Here is an 18856-nt window from a genome sequence, read left to right on the forward strand (position 1 = left end):
CTATACACACTAACCATTGTTTCCTACAATAGTTGTGAAATTCACTGAATTTCAGACTTTTATCATTTACTAATGTTCAGCAAAAATGATTCACACAAATACTTTATGCACACCCAAACTGAGAATTCAAGGTCAGTCAGTTAGCAGTTAAATTCACCTTCCCCTCCTCCTATAATTTACAGACCTTTCAAACAAAATCTTGGCCTCACCTAATCACTACTTGATTTATCTAGTCTTCTCTCCTACTCCTTCAATCCTGATGGTGCCCTGTACATTGTCTCTCGCCTCTTCATCATTGCTTCTGAATAAAATGAATGCATATATCACGTGAGCTGGTGAGGAAGCTATCAAAGCTGAAATAAATAAATCTTCTACTCTTCCTTATCACTGAAAAGGCTTTTAAATAGCTTGATAAATTGTCTGAATAAATGAGCATAAAAGGCAGAAATGGGATTAATAGCATATCTGGTTGCATATATTTAATTAATCTCCATGCATTCTCTAATAGACAAGGGCTGGCAGTCAAGAGCTATTATTTCTCTATTAGAATTCACACTTTTGGCAGCAACAGGATGGCTACCAAAAAAAAAATTGTCTTGGACTCTAGGGGTTGTTAGATGGTTAATTTTCATGACCATTTTTTTCGAATTGGCTTGAAGAGAACCCCTCCTAAAACTGTCAGAATGCCTTGCCCTAAGCTCAGTGACCAATGACACAGCTGCCAGTTCAGTTTAATTTAAGGCTCTTGTTATTATCTCAAACCATACCACCATCATTAGAAGCATTATTTCTGACAAGGTAACATAGAAATGCTTCAGGTACGCTTGATCTGAAATTAGCTTCCTGCCTTTCTCTATTAACAGTAATTTCAAAATGTCAGCTGGTTGCTTACAGTTCATTCTCAGGTTGAATAGATTTTATTTAGCCTTTTCTTCAGTACTAAATGCACAATATATTCATCATAAAGTATAACAGAACACACATCGGAGCATTTCCATTATTAAGAAGAGGTGCACTTGTGATTTCAGTAGCATGCGATAACAGGAGCTGTTTATTAAGTACTGGAAGGAACTATCCTTCTGGAGCGTATAAAATATATGGCCCTCCAAATCTGGAGCAGGAATCCAAGGAAAGACTAGAAAGAGTAGCCTCCATAGCTGGGAAGCTCAGCGTATGAAAAGTGGCAGCAATATGCTTAAGAGAAGCAACAGCACAGGAGAGCCAGCAAGAATGGAGCTGGTTTCTTGTTCCTGGACTTGATTATTGGTACACCAGTTTTACAGTTTGAGAACAGCAAACTGATGCAATGTTGACATTTCCTTTATGAATAAGGAAATGGGAGGGTGTAGTGGGGAGCCCTTTATATAATGTTGATCTGAAATTTCCACTATTTTTGCACAAGTGGAATTGTTTCATAATTGTAAAAAAAATCAATTATGTTTAAGGAGAATCATTCCCAAGGCAGACCCATGTGTCAGAACCACAGCAGTCTTCTAAATCATGGTTTTGCAACACCAATGTATTTTTTTTATAGTGTGATATTTTCTAATGCAAAATACATCAGCATGAACTCGAAATTATAAGAACACAGAAAAGATGGATGTGAGCTACTCTATTCATCAATGGATAAAGATGCAACCAGGTGTAGTACTAAGCAATACAGATCAAAATGTCCTGGGGCTCACTTCTAATCAATGCTGAATTTGCTGATCTCAGCTAGGGTAACGATTAGTTTCAGGATTGTTGGAGTAAGGTGGCTTACAAATTCTCTGCATCATAGTCTTTCTCTAATAAATAAGATCCCTAAAGTTAGTTAAGGTACACACCTTCCTCTGCACTTTTCATTGATATCACTTGTCTTGTGCAGGGGCCAAAAGTGGACACAATTTCCCAGGAGCAGGTATATTAAAGCCTTATATAACACTATTTGTATTATATTAATGGCCCTGGCAATATAGCCTAAAATCATATTTGTCTTCCAATACCCTTTACATACTGAATGAGCACCCGTTTGCCATGCCAAGTGGATGTAACAAATCCTATGATACTATTCCTAGCACAAAGGAAGATGATTGTGGGCATTGGAGGTCAATCGTCTCAGTTCTATGACATCACTGCAGGAGTTCCTCAGGGCAGTGTCCTCAGCCCAACCATCTTCAGCTGCTTCATCAATGACCTTTCTTCCATCATAAGGTCAGAAGTGGGGACTTTCGCCGATGATTGCACAATGTTCAGCACCATTTGTGACTCCTCAGGAACTGAAGCAGTCCATTTCCAAATGCAGCAAGCCCTGCACAATATCCAGGCTATGGCAAGTAACATTCTTGCCTCACAAGTGCCAGGCAATGACCATCTCCAACAAGAAAGAATCTAACCATTGCCCTTTGACATTCAATGATATTACCATCACTGAATCCCCCACTATCAATACCCTGGGGGTTATCATTGACCAGAAACTGAACTGGACTAGCCATATAAATATTGTGACTACAAGAGCAGGTCAGAGGCTCGGAATCCTGTGGCACGTAACTCACCTCCTGACTCCCCAAACCTTGTCCACAATCTACAAGTCAGGAGTGTGATGGAATACTCTCACTTGCCTGGTTGAATGCAGCTCCCACAACACTCAAGAAGCAGCCTGCTTGATTGGCACTCCATCCACAAACATTCACTCCCTTCAGCACCAACTCACAGTGGCAGCAGTGTGTACCATCTACAAGGTACACTGCAGGAACTCACCAAGCATCCTTAAACAGAACTTTTCAAACCCACGATGACTACCATCTAGAAGGACAAGGGCAGCAGACACATGGGAACACCATCGCCTGTTCCCCTCCAAGTCATTCACCATCCTGACTTGGAAATATATCACTGGTCCTTCACTGTCGCTGGGTCAAAGTTCTGGATTTCCCTTCCTAACAGCACTGTGGGTGTACCTACAGCACATGGACTGCAGCAATTCAAGAAGGCTGCTCACCACCACCTTTCCAATGGCAATTAGGGATGAGCAATAAATGCTGGTCTAGCCAGTGATGTCCACATCCTATGAATGAATTTTTTAAAATTTGCAGAATAGGGTTGTTCTCCTGGAGAAGGAGTATGCTGTTCTGCTAGCTTGCTTGAGGTTTTCTGTGACCGTGGGAACTGCAGACAATGGAGCGCGTTGTGGATAGTGTGAACAATAGTATTATTTACATGATAAGATCTCTTTGTTTCTATTTAAGTTTCCTATGAGTTATGCTCCATCAAAAAAGGGCAATTTTGTTAGTTTTTTTCTATTTGATCTTCTAATTTTAATTACAAAGACATACTGTTTGAGTGGCTAACCCCCAATACCCCCAAGGTCTGTCTCATGTTCCATTACCTTTAACAAATATCTCTTCTCATAATGCTCAAGCAGCTGACCAACTAATCAAAATAGTTAAAATGCAGCAAACAAATCACTTGTGCAGCTGTGGAATATGCAAAGTGGCTAAGTTATGGCTATATGCCCAAGTTGCAAGCTCATGTCTATGCATGATGCTACACAGACCCAAGTGGATAGCATCATAGCTTTTTCTGTTTGGGGTTTCCAACATGATAATAAAAAAAATGTGGCAACTGATGCCAAAAATAACAACTCTTTATCCATGTCCGCAACATTTTGATCTGAATTTGACAGAGAACCAAAATATGGCCATGCTACTGACATACCAAATAATTTAGGGTAATAAAGGTACATTAATATAATTGCTAGATGTCAGCATGAAGGAATTGATCATTTTATTTTGATCATCTGAATGTTGACAAGTGGAAAAACCCATCCCCATTCTTAAGAGTCTCCAGCCCAAGCTACTGTGAAAGCTGAACAGGTAAAATTCCTCTTTAACCAATATGGAGTGTAGAGTTTGGAGACACACTTCATTTCACTTCCCCAAGAATGTCAAGAACTAAAGTCTAGGGAACCCAGCTATAAACATGGGTACAGCTAAAGAATCAACTAACAACATGCAACTTTCAAGCATGGAAGACACGCTTCCTACTGTTTGTCCACTCAGGACAACCTAACTGAAGAATATAAATTGCTGTTGTTGCCACGTGTCTGCTCATTCCAGCCTATGTTCTCTTGAAGTCTATTACTACCTTCCTCACAGTTCACAATACTCCCAAGTTTTATGTCATCTGCAAATTTTGAAATTGTACCCTGTACACCCAAGTCTAGGTTATTACCATATACACCGTAACCTCTCCAGGCCACAATGCTTGAGACCAAGGTATTTCTAGATTGTGGAATTTTCTGGATTATAGAATAGTGTTAGAATACCTAACCACAAGTGTGTGAACCGGAAATAAGTATGTAATTGAGACATAAAACAGTGACAAAACATTATAAGGCATGAATAAAAGTTGGATTATTTATCCAAATACAGTATCTTCCATATTTCCAAAGTATTGTGCGATACTAAAATGATGACAGTGACATTGAATTAGCACTACCAACAGGCCCAGTCTGGAAAAATTTGGATAATGATTATTTACTACCATAAAAACTGAGAATAATTTCCTTTTCTAGAGAGAGTGGCAACGCGCTACCAGTGTGAAAAGTTTTGATTTTTAATTTTAATTCCTAATTAGTTAACATTTCTTCCTTTGTCATCCATTTATCTCTCTTCTTCTCTCCTGCAGTCTTCCCACTGAAGCAGCCTAAGGTTGATATCGTCATCTTCAGTAGAAGCAGGACCATTAGAATAACCAAAAAGGCCATCACATTCACTATTTCACAATTTGTTGTAGCGCCAGTAGAGCCAGCGTTGCAGTGTTGAGTCTGAGAGTTGCGTGGGCCTGCTCAAAGATATTCTGGACAACCTGGTGTTTCCAATATTGGACTGGAGAGGTTACAGCATACCAAGAAAAGTAATAGCGCAAGTACAGGCCTCTGGGGAACTCCACTGTATACCTTCCTCCAGTCTGGAAAACGACTGTTCACTACTACTGTCTGTTTCACCTTCAAATCTATGCTGCCACAGTCTCTTTTACTCCATTGGCTCCACATTTGCTGGCAAGATTATTATTTGGGACATTATCAAATGTCTTTGGAAGTCCATGTACACCACATATCACGAGGCTGTGCCCCCCGTTATTTTTGAAAATATGAATTTCCAACTTTCAACTGAGTGGAAATTTTGCAATTTGAACTAAGATAGAGGAAACTGCTTAAAATGCAAGGCCACATTCCAAGATGAAGGTAAGAAACAAACAAATCACCCTCCCGAGAGAGTGTGAAGAGAGAGAGATTTCCTATAATCCAGAAACCCTTTGAAACGTGTAACTGTCTAAGGAAGGTTTATTAAAAATGCAAAGCACTGGATATTGAAATAATGGCTGCCACAGACAGACACATCCAAAACCTCTGGGAAATACACAGTGGGTGGAGTATTCCAAGACAAGGCTGCCCAGCCACTAAAGGGAGATTGCAAGTGTCACAAGTGGTGTCAAGAAAGTCTTCAGCAGAGGAAACAGGCTGAAGGCTGCTCTCTCTCCCTCTCTCTTTCTTTGGAATAAGTGTGCCACTTGGTTCGAGAAACCGACTCTACCAGGAACCTCCCAGAGAACCGAGATCTTCCAATAATTGCAACATCTTCTACACCTGACCGCATCCAAGAAACCAACTGAAATGAATCGATCACAGCATTTAAAATCTATGCCTCAAGGACAATCAAAGGACACTTAACCATATATTCTTTTAATTTTTTTTATTGGAATCTAAGGGCAGGATTTTTCTGTCAGCGAGTGGGGGGAGAGGGGTGGGGCCCGCTCGCTGACACGTAAAATGATGCGCGGTGATGTCGAGCGAATCTCCCGATGTCACCACGCCCCATTTCAATTTTCCGGTAGGTGGGGGCGCAGGAAAATCAGCTGCGTGCCCGCTGACTTGTCAATGGCCAATTGAGGCCATTGACAGAGTCATTTAGCTAATTAATGGACTTGCCCGTCCAACCTTAAGGTTGGCGGGCAGGCCGGGAACCCTGGCGGGAAGTAGAAAAAGCATGAAACCTCATCCACAGGTGGGATTAGGTTTCATGTAGGTTTTAAAAAATTTTATTAAAGTTTTTATAAAAATTATAGACATATCCCAACTCATGTGACAGTGTCACATGAGGGGACGTGTCAGGACTTTTTTCTTTCTATTTTTAATATTTGTCACAGAACAGCCGATATCCCTGAGGCAGCACTTAGCCTCAGGGAGATAAGTGCACCCGTTTGTGCGCATGTGCGAAAGAGCATACTCTCCATTTTGGGATTTCACCACCACCCCCACCTCGCCCACACAGGGAGCGCATAGCACTTCTGTGCAGACGTCGCGCTGGGTGGACTTTAATTGGCCTCCCCACTTAAAATGGCGTTGCACCCCCAATCGGGGGCGTCGATCGGAAGCGCACCTATATGCACTTGCCATTCAACTTCGCCCCCAATGGGGGAAAAATCCTGCCCTAATTCTCCTTATTACTGATTCTTATGTGTATATATGTGTGAGTGCGTGCATGTGTGTGTGTGCAGCCCCCAATGACTGCAGGAGGGCCAAACGCTTGACATTGCATTTTTATTATTTTTCTTGGGTTTAGTGGTTAATAAATTTGCTTTTTTAGATTCAAGAAAACTTTGCTTGATTGGATCCTTATTGCTCACTGCTTAAATTGACAAATACATTCTGATTTGAAAAAGGCATATCCTTGTGAAAAGGAAACTTAAACCTTTGTGGCCAACTGAGGAGGTTGAGTAGAGGGGAGCCAGTTCACCCCTTCTCACCTGGTCGTAACACACATCAACCACAATGCCCTCATCAACCTTCTTTGTTACCTCATGGAAGTTAGCTGAACAGAACTTGTCTTGAATAAATCCCAATTAGTTTTCCTTAATTAATCTATGATGTTCAACGTCCAAAAGTGTTCTCATCACCAAGGTTAAACTGACTGTCATCGATGGGTTGAGCTTAACAACCTTTTTTCAACAAGGGTGTAACATTTGCAATTCTCCAGTCCTTTGGCATCACCCCTCCCTGTATTTAAAGAGAATTGACTAGTGCCTCTGCAATTTCCAGCCTCACTTCCCTCAGCATCCTCAGCTGAATCCTATTTGGTCCTGGAAACTTATCAACGTTAACTAGAGCCAGCTTTCTTATGTTAATTTTTAACCAAACCAGTATCTCAAATGCCTCCTTCACAATGAATTTGGTAGCATCTTCTTTGGCAAGATAGGTGCGAATTACTCATTTAGTAGATCAGCCATGCCGTCTACTTCTATGTGTTAACTCACTTTCTAGTCACTAATTGGCCCCATCCCTCCTCTTACTTTTCCTATTAATATGCCTTTGGTCTCTGCTTTATGTAATTTGATCCCATCATTGTCAGGCAGGCTCCAAAGCCAGTGCTAACACTACTGATTTCAGAGAATGGAGAAGACTCACACTTCCAGGTTAGAACTTCTCATACAGAGGAGCTCAGAGAACACACAGTACTCAGACAACGTTCAGCACTCACACTCCTAAGCTCAGAGACTGGCCAGCAATTGCTCTACTGAGTTCCGAGAATGCCCAGCAATCACACTGCTTATTTCTGAGGAAAGGCCTAATATTCGTGTGTTAGGAGCACTCAACAGCACTCATATTTCCAAGTTTAATGAATCCACAGGAATCACCCTACTGATCTCAGAGAACACACAGCATTCATACTACAGATTCCAGAGAACAGACAGGGCTCACATGAGTTCAGGGAACTCACAGTGTTCACACTTCTGAGTTTAGTGAGGCATATTCCATTCAAGGAGATAATATGAGGGTGAAGTCATAGCAAATGACATCTCTAGCAAAACTACAGATTTTTAGCACACACTGAGAAGAACATCATTGAGTTGTTCAGCTCATGGGCAGGATGACAAGATGGGTGAAATGAAAATCAGAAGTGTCCAGACTTTTATTAATCACTGTCAAATTCAGCTCACTGGATGAGAGTGGCATTGGCTGATGGGCATTTTGAATGGGTCATGTATTATTAACAAATTTATTGGATAGAAAGTATGGGGGTGGCATGTCACCTTTTACAATATGAAGTGAATAGGGACAGTGTCATGACTTCTGGATTTTGTTCAGTCCAATGATGGCACTTGTCACACACATGCTGTGTTTTCTGAGAAACCACTTCACTACAAATCATGGTCAAGAGTATGATCCAAGCCTGGGGAACGGCCAGTGTAGGGAAAGGGGAGGAGGCATGGTTAGGAGAGGGACAACCTGGTGCAGGCACACATAGTGCAGCAACTCGCCAAGCCTTCCTCAACAATACCTTCCAAACCCGTGACTTCTACCACCTAGAAGAACAAGGGCAGCAGATGCACGGAAAATCCACCACCTCCAAGTTCCCTTCCTGACTTGGAACAATATCACTGTTCCTTCACTGTCGCTGGATCAAAATCCTGGAACTCCCTCCCTAATGGCACTGTGGGTGTAACAACATCACATGGACTGCAGTGGTTCACATTGGCAGCTCATCAGTACTTTCTCAAGCACAATTAGGGATGGGCAATAAGTGTTGGCCTTGCCAGCAATGCACACATCCCAAGAACAAATAAAAAACTGTAAAGCAGGGTGGAAGAACATGGTTTCGATCTCATAGGAGTTGTTGGAGGGGGAAGAAGGTGACCCATCTTCCAAACTGGGTCATTTTCTCCCTCCCATCTTAGTTACTGTAAACCTGAATCACGCTCCTCCCCCATCGCCCCGCCTCATGTCACTGACTGTCTCCCGCAGATTTTCTGATGTTCTTCCCACATCCCAAACTTTACTCTACCCCCACCATGTTCCTGACCTTCTCCAGTCAAAAAGCAGCTGGGAGGAATTGTAGTAAGGATGCAGGTTCCAGTTAGGTCATGCATAACTGCAAATGAGGATGGTAGGCCTCTGACTAGCCAGCACCTCTTGGCGGGCAGGACTTACATCCCCGAGGTCCTTAATCCAGGGAAAATGCCCACCACTGACCTGTTAAATATCTGAGTGTCACATTATGTGGTGGGCCTTCCCAGAAAGAGACAATGTGGGGCTCTTGCTAACTCTCCAAATGGCAGCCGAGATCCCCACTGTCTCCATAAGATTTTGGTCTATATTTCTCTCTTGCTCTGTCCTTATATTTACCTATACTTTCTTCTCTGAGTGTGTCAAAGTTTTCCATATCACTCGTTCTCTCTTTCTCTCTTCTTGCTTGTATTTTCATTTTTCCATCTTTCTTTCTCTATGTGCAGCTATGGTTCGCTTTCTGTTTTCCTGTGCCTGTATTTGTGATCTTCTCCTGTGTCCATGTTGCCTGTTAACCTTTCATTCCCTTTTTCTATCCCTGAGCATGTGGTGGTTCTCAGTATCTGTACTAGAACTGAGAGGTTATAACTATCAGGAAAATCTGAACAGGCTGAGGCTCCTTTCTCTGGGAAAAGAAAAGCTGAGAGGTGACCTGATGAGGTCTTTAAAATGCCAAAGGGGTTTGATAGGTAACTTTAGAGATGATATTTCCACTTGCAAGGCATTCAAAAACTAGGAGCCATAAATTTACAATAGTCACTAAAAAATCCAAATGGTAATTCAGGGGAAGCTTCTTTAGCCAATGAGTGGCAAGAATGTGGAACTTAACCACCTGGAATAGTTGACGCAAAAAGCATTGATGCATTTAAAATGAAATTGGATAAGCAAAAGAAGGAGAAAGGAAAGGAAAGATACACTGATAAGGTTAGATGAAAAGCCTGAGAGGAGGCTCCTGTGGAACATTAACACCGGCAAAGACCAAATAGGCTGAATGACCCATTTCTGTCCTCTAGATTCAATGTAACTCAATATACCTGTCTATCACTAAGTACATCTGTGGTTCTCTCTCTTTTTTCCCTCTCCTTGTATGTAATTATAGTTCCTAAAAAAAGGTGCGCATTAAAACGGTTCTTTTATTTTCGTATACCATGCAATTATCACCAAATCACATACATTGTCTCAAACTTGCCAAGTAAATCTGGGGACACTGCACTTTAAAGAAGCGTGACATGATCCATGACTATTACTATAATCACTGATGTATTTTTATACTATTTTGAATGACATACAGTCAATTCTGGAATCTTTGCTTATAAAATGACTATCAGATAACTCAAGATGGTTTAGTTAATTCCAATGAAAACTTTCAGGTAAATACTCGCCAGGACTCTGGGGAGAGCTCTTCGGCTCTTCTTCAAAATAGTGCTATGTGATCCTTTACACTGAGAGGGTGGTTACAGCTTCAGTTTAACATTCCTTCTGAAAGATGGCATCTCCAAGCTTCCTTGGGCTAGACATTCCCATGATAGGATCTACTTGTGCCCATCTTGTTATGATCCCCAAAAAGATTGATAACTTTACAAAAAAGGAATTTGAATTTCCAGTTGATAGCTGAAAGGATGACATGGCAAGATTTCACATTCAACACTTTTACTGTAACAAAGAGACTGAAAGGCACTGTAGGCACTTATACCTAAAACTATAGAACAGAACTTTCCTATTTTGCTTTTAACACAACTGCCAAACCTAATTCAGAAGTATACATTACACCATGCCTTAAGTAGTCTTACAATTTTCCTGTAGTCAATCTAAAATAATTCTTAGCTCTTGAGGGTTTACTTCCATTGCTTTCCTTTCCCAGCCTAGTAGTAACTTATAATCCCAGAACTGGATTTCCTGGTGACAGTTTACACTGAAGTTTCTCCCTCTAGTGCAGGCTAGACGAATCTTCTAGCCTCATTTCAAATTCTCATGGATTTGGCCTTTTCAATCAGATTGCAAATGAAAAAAACACCCACCCTGTGTGTCAATTTTTTTCTTCCTCATTGACTAAATCTCAATACTTTCTCCCCCCAATGGTTTTTTTAAACTCTTGCTATTCCCAAAAAACCTTCCGTAAAAACCTTTCATTTTAAACCTTCTCCCAATCAAATCACTGTAACAAAATATGATTTTATGTATGATCAACCAAAGCTGAGACTAAGAGGAAAGCTTTTGAAAGTACTGCTCCCTTAAATGTGAATGCTGAAATGAATAGACTATCATATGATTTCTAAGAGATTTCCAGCAACTGCAGTTGGAACATCCTGAATGAAAGACACCTGGGTGTCCAGAAGTCTGAGACTTGATTTTGGGAGCCCACATCTCATCTACACATGCTGCTCCAACAGTATTCTAAGTTTCACTCTCTTATATTTAATTTCTTCCATTTTGTAAATCAACATTTAGACACTACCAACTACCACCAACTAAGTTAAATGTTGGAGCAGCTGCTGGTGTAGATGAAGTGTGGGTTCCTAAAATTAGAGGCCTCTTTACCTCAGTATATTCTAAATCAGTAATTCTCAAACTTTTTCATCCATGGGCCACTTAGGTGGGGCAAAAGACCCCACCACCCGCCTACCCCATTCACTCTCACCTTCCACTGCAAAAAACTAAACACAATCAATGGGAAGAATGGTGCTGCTTTTGATGAGACACCAATGACGTCATGTATGGTTATAAGCTGGAGAACTTTGGTCTCACGCTGGGCTTCACATTCAGCCAATTCCTCTTCATTGTCTTCAGTCCCACAAGTGTTGAAAATCTGATCTCACAGTTGTATATTGTGATGGTAACATAAATCTTGCTTATAAAACTACATTTTTATTGCTTGCACATGCAACTCGTGTAGACAGGAACCAGTCTGGTTGTGTGGCATCACGTGAATGGTGGGGTACTGGCCTGTGTTCTCCTATGGCTTTGGCTGTGGTGTTGCAGGTCACTGACTTGCATTTGGACCAGTCCATAGGCTATCTTGAGGACCGTCATGGGCCACTAGACATTTGCGGACCACACTTTGCAAACCACTGTTCTAAATGTAGTCCTGTGCAATGTTGGATCTGAGAAAAAAAGTTAACTCTTCATATCGATAAAGTTAACTTCTTCCCCCCCTTGTCATGAACTGAGTACTTCCAACATTTTCTGTTTTCATATCAAACATTTTCAGAACATCTTAATTAGCAATAATAATACATATATGTTACACCATACATCAAAATCAACCATTGTTATATCAAAGGATGAAATGGAGAGCAAATATTTCAAAATGGTCTTTGCCACTCAATCTACAAATTCCTCAAATTGAATCTTTCTCTGCTAAGCCCACCCCAAATTGGAAAAGACAAGTATAGATGTTCCTAGAAGACATATATATCTTAAATGCTCTTATCACTGCCCTAGTTTTAACCAATCTAATCAACAGCTTCACAGCCAAACTGCACACTGTCCTTATAAGTCTAAAAGCTGAAATAAATGGGAAAGAGAGATGGAAAGTGTATTAGAAAAAGTAGTCCACTATTTCAGTATAACAAACATTATTACTACAGCATTTTTCTCAAGTATCACATTGATCATTTCAAACAACACACCTATTCCCAATTGCTCACTAGCCAAGGAAGAAAATTCAATATTTCCATGTGCCCAATTCAAGCTCATATCTTTCAATTTTTGTTGCACACAAATATGTATTGCTTTCTCTTACAGTGCTAACCATCACATTAATCAGCTTCAACATTGCACCACTTTTCACGCGACTGTTATACTTAATTTCTAATTCAAACTCCTCCACAAATATAGCTGTAAGATTTATTACATTATTAATGAACACCAGCATTCCCTATGTTGCTTTTTCTTGCGCGCAGCATTTCTGTACAGTCTTACAAAGCTCCTCTTAAATTGGCAACTCTGTGTTTTGAATTTTTCCATTTTATTTTTACCTGGTTCTTCCCTGTAGCCTCTGATCTGATTCAACCCATTCACAGCTAGTCTAATAGCTGTCTTGCCAGTCCTGTAGTATTAAAAGGATACCATTTGGAGGAAAAGCTTCAATTCTTCCACAAAATTAGCAACTGGTGTCATGAAGCATTCAAAGCACAACAAATTGGGATATGTTTCCCCATAGAAGCCATTCTGGAAGGGGATTAGTCACTAGTGTAGAATTGTGCAAATAGTGTTCCAAATGTCGATGTTTGCACATGTATAAATATTAAGGATTCAAATTCAAACTGACGCATACAAACTGATTTTTATCTGCCATTTATTAAATCTTGCTGATAAGTGAGTTGCAATCTGGAGAAATTTTCAAACATAGCTTCTGTAACTTAGCAGAAATCAGTACCTCATCATATTGAGATTTATTCACTTTTCCAAAAACAATTTACACATTTTTCCTTAATGCTCACCTAACAGTATCGAGAAATGTCAGCAAGATCCCTCTTTCAGATGCGTTGGTGTTTACTATAATAATATTCCAGGATTGGACAGGTGCCCAAGTCATCAGGAGGTATAGTTTTAATAAGGCATGTCGTGCAGGGAAACTCAGTGAGTTAGCCATCCATGTCATACTGCATGTCGTAGGTGACAGATGCTCTCAGGCGAGTACATCTCAGTATCTGGATTCCTGGGTCACAGCAGGAGCAACAGCAAGCCAACTATGATTTCAATTAAATGGCAGGCTTTACAACTGTCTAGAGCCCTATTGATTGTACATATGTGACTCTCAGATCACCATCTATAATGAGGACATGTGTCAGAAAATGGTGTTACGCCAGAAATATACAGATGCTGTGTGTTGCTGTGTATTACAATCACTCTTCCAGTCTCACATGGTATCTAAGAGTACATGACCCTCTTGTCCCTCAACTTGTTCTGGATAAACCTACTGAGCAGATGATTCTCCTCCACTGGGCTTGGCTGATTTGATATGGTTTGCTTATGTGCCAATTCAGGCCTTCCCACCTTTTCTAGATATCTATGTTAAACTTCATTTCCAAGCTGCCCATATAGACTTGGGCAATTTCCCTAAGCCAATCAAATGGAGACAGCCAAAGCACTGGCCCAGAATGCTGGAAACCTCAAAAACTTATATTTGTATTTCATTACTGTATGTTTCCATTGTTTCATTCGTAAACATAACAAAGATAAAACACTTGTTTGGTATCTTCCTTTAAAATTCAGAACAGTATGGGAATTCCTAACTTTTGACTAAAAATGTAAATTAACATATTATCTTGAACCGAATGGAAAAAGAAAGTGTACTAAAGTTTCTTTCTGAGGATATTTGGTTACTTTGTGAACTGTATCCTCCAATAAATTTAATTCATCTTTTTGATTTAAGTGTTATTTCTCCCTCCCCCTGCGCAGAAGGATGAATTCCAAAAACGGGGTTAAACCTGACTGTGGTTCTGGTGTGACACAAGTGGCAGCTTTCTCCATTTGGCACAGGGCATGCTTCATCTTCTCTATCAAGTGACAGACAGCATCAATGCAGAGCACACGTTCAGTCGTCTAGATCACACTGAGATGCCTGAATGAAGGTACGTCAGGGAGGAGGCACTGAGATTGGAACTAGTGATGCATGACACTGCTTTTAGCATGGGACTTTTTAAAGACAGTCATGTTTATTATTTCAACTATTTAATTTGCTTCTTCCAAATTTATTTTGCTGAATCAATCCAAAGTTTTTGACTTTGGAAATTCACTTTAAATTTATACTGAAACAAGCAGCACAAATTTGCTTACTATTGGTTTCACCTACTGTTTCAGCCAGATTCAGAAAACCTGACAATGAGATATTCCTAAATATACTGCAGTTACTCTAATGACAAAAAAAAGGCTTTCCACTGTATTCATAACACCACCATTAACTGTTAACACCACTGGAGACTGCCCTATGATGCATTGGCATAAACGAAGAGTAACTAGGCAACACTCCTTATGTAAGGAAAGATGTAAATGTGTTGGCAGCAGTTCAAAGAAGGTTTACTAGACTAATAACAGGAATGGGCAGGTTGTCATATGAGGAATGGTTAGGCAGGTTAGGCTTGTATCCACTGGAGTTTAGAAGAGTAAGAGGCAACTTGATTGTAACTTTAAGATCCTGAGGGGGCTTGACAGGGTGCATGTGGAGAGGTTGTTTCCTCTTGTGGGAGAATCTAGAACTAGGGGGTCACTGTTTAAAAATAAAAGGTTGCCTGTTTAAGACAGAGATGAGAAGATGTTTTTTCTCTCGGAGGGTAGTGAGCCTTTGGAACTCTTTCCTCAAAAGACAACGGAAACAGAGTCTTTGAATATTTTTAAGGCAGGAGTAGATAGATTCTTGATAAACAAGAGGGTGAAAGGTTATCAGGGGTAGGCAGGAGGTTACAATCAGATCAGCCATGATCTTATTGAATGGTGGAGCAAGCTAGAGGCACCAAGTGGCCTACTCCTGCTCCTAAATCATATGCTTGTATGTACCCCAATACATGTGATATCACTGAGGCTATACAAGGCCCAGTACAGCAGAGGAAATGCAGTCACCGCGTTCAGAGAATAGGACCGGAGCTCCACCCGAACAATACTGCCCTCGGCCAGTGGTTTTCTAAATCTATGCTGCCCATTTCTAATTTACTCTCGCACATGGCCTTCCCCAGTGTGCCCCACCTTAATTGCTCCTGTCCTTAGTTTCCTTTCCCATTGTCCTTTGTTTCCATTACATTATTCAAGAAACAGAACAATTCTAATGCAAGTCACTTATCAGAATGAATCAAACTTAATCCACACATGTAGCCGGCAGCCACAATGAATACCAAGCTGACTGCTATGCCAATTTAATCTTGACCACATGGCAGGTAAGATTCTATACGGGGTTTGACTCAAGCTTCAGTGATAAGAATTTCATATTTTGGCACTTTGTATGATGAAGAAGTGTTGTTCCTCCAGGGCTAAACTAAAGCTGTCAACAAATCCATTTCACTTTCACCTTCTTGCAATTTTTTTTTTGCTGTCAAATTTCATCAGGTGTCCCTGGAATAAACCTCCGGAAAGAAAACCATTAAATGTCACACCTCGGTGATGCAGTCTCAATTTATATAGTAATGTAATATATAATAATACAACCACAAAGAAGACAAGTTTTCCAAATATGACATATACACAAGTAGACCTTCATATTTTTAATTGTTTTATTTTTCTACATGATTATTGCTTTCCTTCAATATTCTAATTTGCTGAAGAAATAAGAAGTTAGATCTCACTTAATTCAGGGTGCAGTATGAGTGCAGTGATTAAAGAGGCTGCTGGCAGGACCATAACAGATTGTTCCAACTGCCTTATTTATTTATTAACGGAATCTGAAGGTACCAATCGTATCCCCAAAGGGAGCTCATCGGTCATGAGGGCAGGGCTGGGGAGGGAGTGAACAGTGGCTGGCAGCAGATTATGGTTTTAATGTGGAAATCTCCTACTGGCTCCAGATTCAGCTAAGTAGTTTATTAAAAATCATACTTTTTTGGTGGCAGGATCCAAAAGGAGCTCTGGTTATTCTGCCTGTCAATCTCGTAATCCTAAACACAGGAGCGTTCAGTGTCAAAAACAGAATTACCTGGAAAAACTCAGCAGGTCTGGCAGCATCGGCGGAGAAGAAAAGAGTTGACGTTTCGAGTCCTCATGACCCTTCGACAGAACTTGAGTTCGAGTCCAAGAAAGAGTTGAAATATAAGCTGGTTTAAGGTGACCAGCTTATATTTCAACTCTTTCTTGGACTCGAACTCAAGTTCTGTCGAAGGGTCATGAGGACTCGAAACGTCAACTCTTTTCTTCTCCGCCGATGCTGCCAGACCTGCTGAGATTTTCCAGGTAATTCTGTTTTTGTTTTGGATTTCCAGCATCCGCAGTTTTTTTGTTTTTATCGCAGCGTTCAGTGTAACTGGTTTCTATTTGTGTCCTAAAACACATGTAAGGCCCCTCTTTAGCATAGTCAAAGGGCCCAAAGTTTGTTCTGACAGCCGGCAAGTCGCTCCCACAGCGATCCAATATGGCCTCGGATGTGTATCCGTCACTAATGGGGTGCAGGCATTTGACCTTCCACATTTGACCTCTTTGCACCCATTTTCCATCCAGAAAAAGGGAACATTGAGTTTAAATCTCATTCCCAATAATTTTTTAACAATATCTACAATCTTGATTGCTACTGTGCTTCAAAGGTCCTAAAGATGTTATTATATTCACAAATAGTTTTAGTCAGATATAGACTGTGATTTTACAGGGCAGAAGTTGCCCTGTCCACTGGGCAGAAAGTGTTTCCACTGGCCATGGAAGCCATGACTAGATTTTACATTGACAAGCAGTTAACTACTTGCAGTTGTGGCTTCCTCCCCTCTGGGAGATGATGTCCATCCTTCAAGAGCTTCCAGCCAATAAGAGGGCCAGCAGCTCTTCAGTCCCAGCAGCACCACTGGAAATGATGGCCACTGATGGGGCTGCAGCAGATCTTGGAGCAGCCATGTCAGAGGCCCAGAGTAAAGGCAAGGGGGGCTGGGGATCACTGGGGCCAATCGGACAGGCCCTGGTGAGGTGATGGTGGCGGCTGATCTATTGTGAGGGCAAGGGGGATGTCTTCCAGCAGTGTGGGTGCTTGCTGCTGGGGGAGAGGTCCTCTATGGGCTACAGAGTTCCAATCAGGAGGGCACCACCCTCACAACCCCCCTGAGCCCACTGGGAGGCCGCAAGGTGCCCATCTGCCACTAACAAAATACGGCAGCAGTAGGAAGAGGCCCTTTAGTGGCCATTAATTGGCCACTTTAAGGGCCTGAATTGGCCTGAGGAGGTGCCACCCACCAACTAATCCCAGCAGCAGCAAGAAGGCAAAAAGGAGAAGGCAGCCCTTCGCCATCCCACCCAATTTATGGCCTTGCCTCCCCTCCCCACCTCCCATCCTTCTCCCTGGGGCCCTATAAAATCCCAGCCATAGGGCTGGATTTTACATCAGCGAGTGGGGGCGGAACTCTCGACGTCACTGTGCCCCATTTAAATTTTCAGGAAGGCAGGGACGCAGCAAAATTAGCTGCGCACCTGCCAACCTATCAATGGCCAAATGATGCCATTGACAGAGCAAATAAAGTAATTAGCGGACCTGCCCGTCCAACCTTAAGGTTGGCGGGCAGGCCAGGAGCCCCAGCAGGAAGTAGGAAAAATATGAAATCTCATCCACAGGGGGGGCTGAGGTTTCATGTAGGGTTTTAAAAATTTTAATAAAGTTTTTTTGGAAATTATGAACATGTCCCAACTCATGTGACATTGTCACATGAGGGGACATTTAAGGGAATTTTTTTTTTCTATTCTTTACTATTTTTGAAAGTAGAGCCAACCTCCCTGAGGCAGCACTTAGCCTCAGGGAGATGAGTGCACTCTTTCATGTGCATGCATGAAAGAGCACACTCTCAATTTTAGGCATTCACCCACCCGTACAGGAAGCGCATAATGCTTCTGTGTGGATGCCACACTGGGTGGGCCTTAATTAGGCCCGCCACGTAAAATGGCGCTGCGCTACCGATCGGGGGCACTGATCGGAAGTGTGCCCATACGTGCCTGCCCATGAACTTCCCCCGCCGAAGGGGGGAAAATTCAGCCCCTAGTGTCTGAAATAACTGTCAGCAATACTCACAAATCGAGTCCAAAAAATTTGCAAAGACAAGGATCGCTTTGTTTTATTTCTTGAAAACAATTTTCCTTTTAACTCACATTATCACCCTTCCATGATATTATAAAGCATTTCTTTTCTTACCGTCATACCCTTTGGGAGACGCATCCCGAGCCTGGACTTTGGGAGCAATAGCTCGTTTTCCAAAAGCTTGGTTGTCGTAATTGTTATATTCAAATGTAGTCTTAGAGTATTTCTCCAGTTCTTTTGCCAGATTAGATCGAGGTGTGGTGGTGGAAACACTGTGTCTGTAGCCATACTGTGGGATCTCGAGCTGCTTAACAAAACACATAGGCCTAAAATGAAAGAGA

At 41.4% G+C, this 18856-nt stretch overlaps 1 protein-coding gene across 2 annotated transcripts in view; it reads right to left on the minus strand.

Moving 5' to 3' along the window:
- The window catches only part of LOC121278045 (myelin transcription factor 1-like protein), a 363597-nt gene that overhangs the window by 147754 nt on the left and 196987 nt on the right, over window positions 1-18856 (minus strand). For both annotated transcript variants that reach the window (XM_041188068.1, XM_041188067.1), the window contains exons 9-10: window positions 18630-18841; window positions 13593-13595 (exon numbers count right to left, since the gene is read on the minus strand). In XM_041188068.1, the coding sequence (XP_041044002.1) occupies window positions 13593-13595; window positions 18630-18841 (215 nt within the window). The remainder of the gene's footprint in view (window positions 1-13592; window positions 13596-18629; window positions 18842-18856) is intronic.

This window comes from Carcharodon carcharias, chromosome 5 (genome assembly GCF_017639515.1).
Source record: "Carcharodon carcharias isolate sCarCar2 chromosome 5, sCarCar2.pri, whole genome shotgun sequence".
In the NCBI taxonomy this organism is placed as follows: domain Eukaryota; kingdom Metazoa; phylum Chordata; class Chondrichthyes; order Lamniformes; family Lamnidae; genus Carcharodon; species Carcharodon carcharias.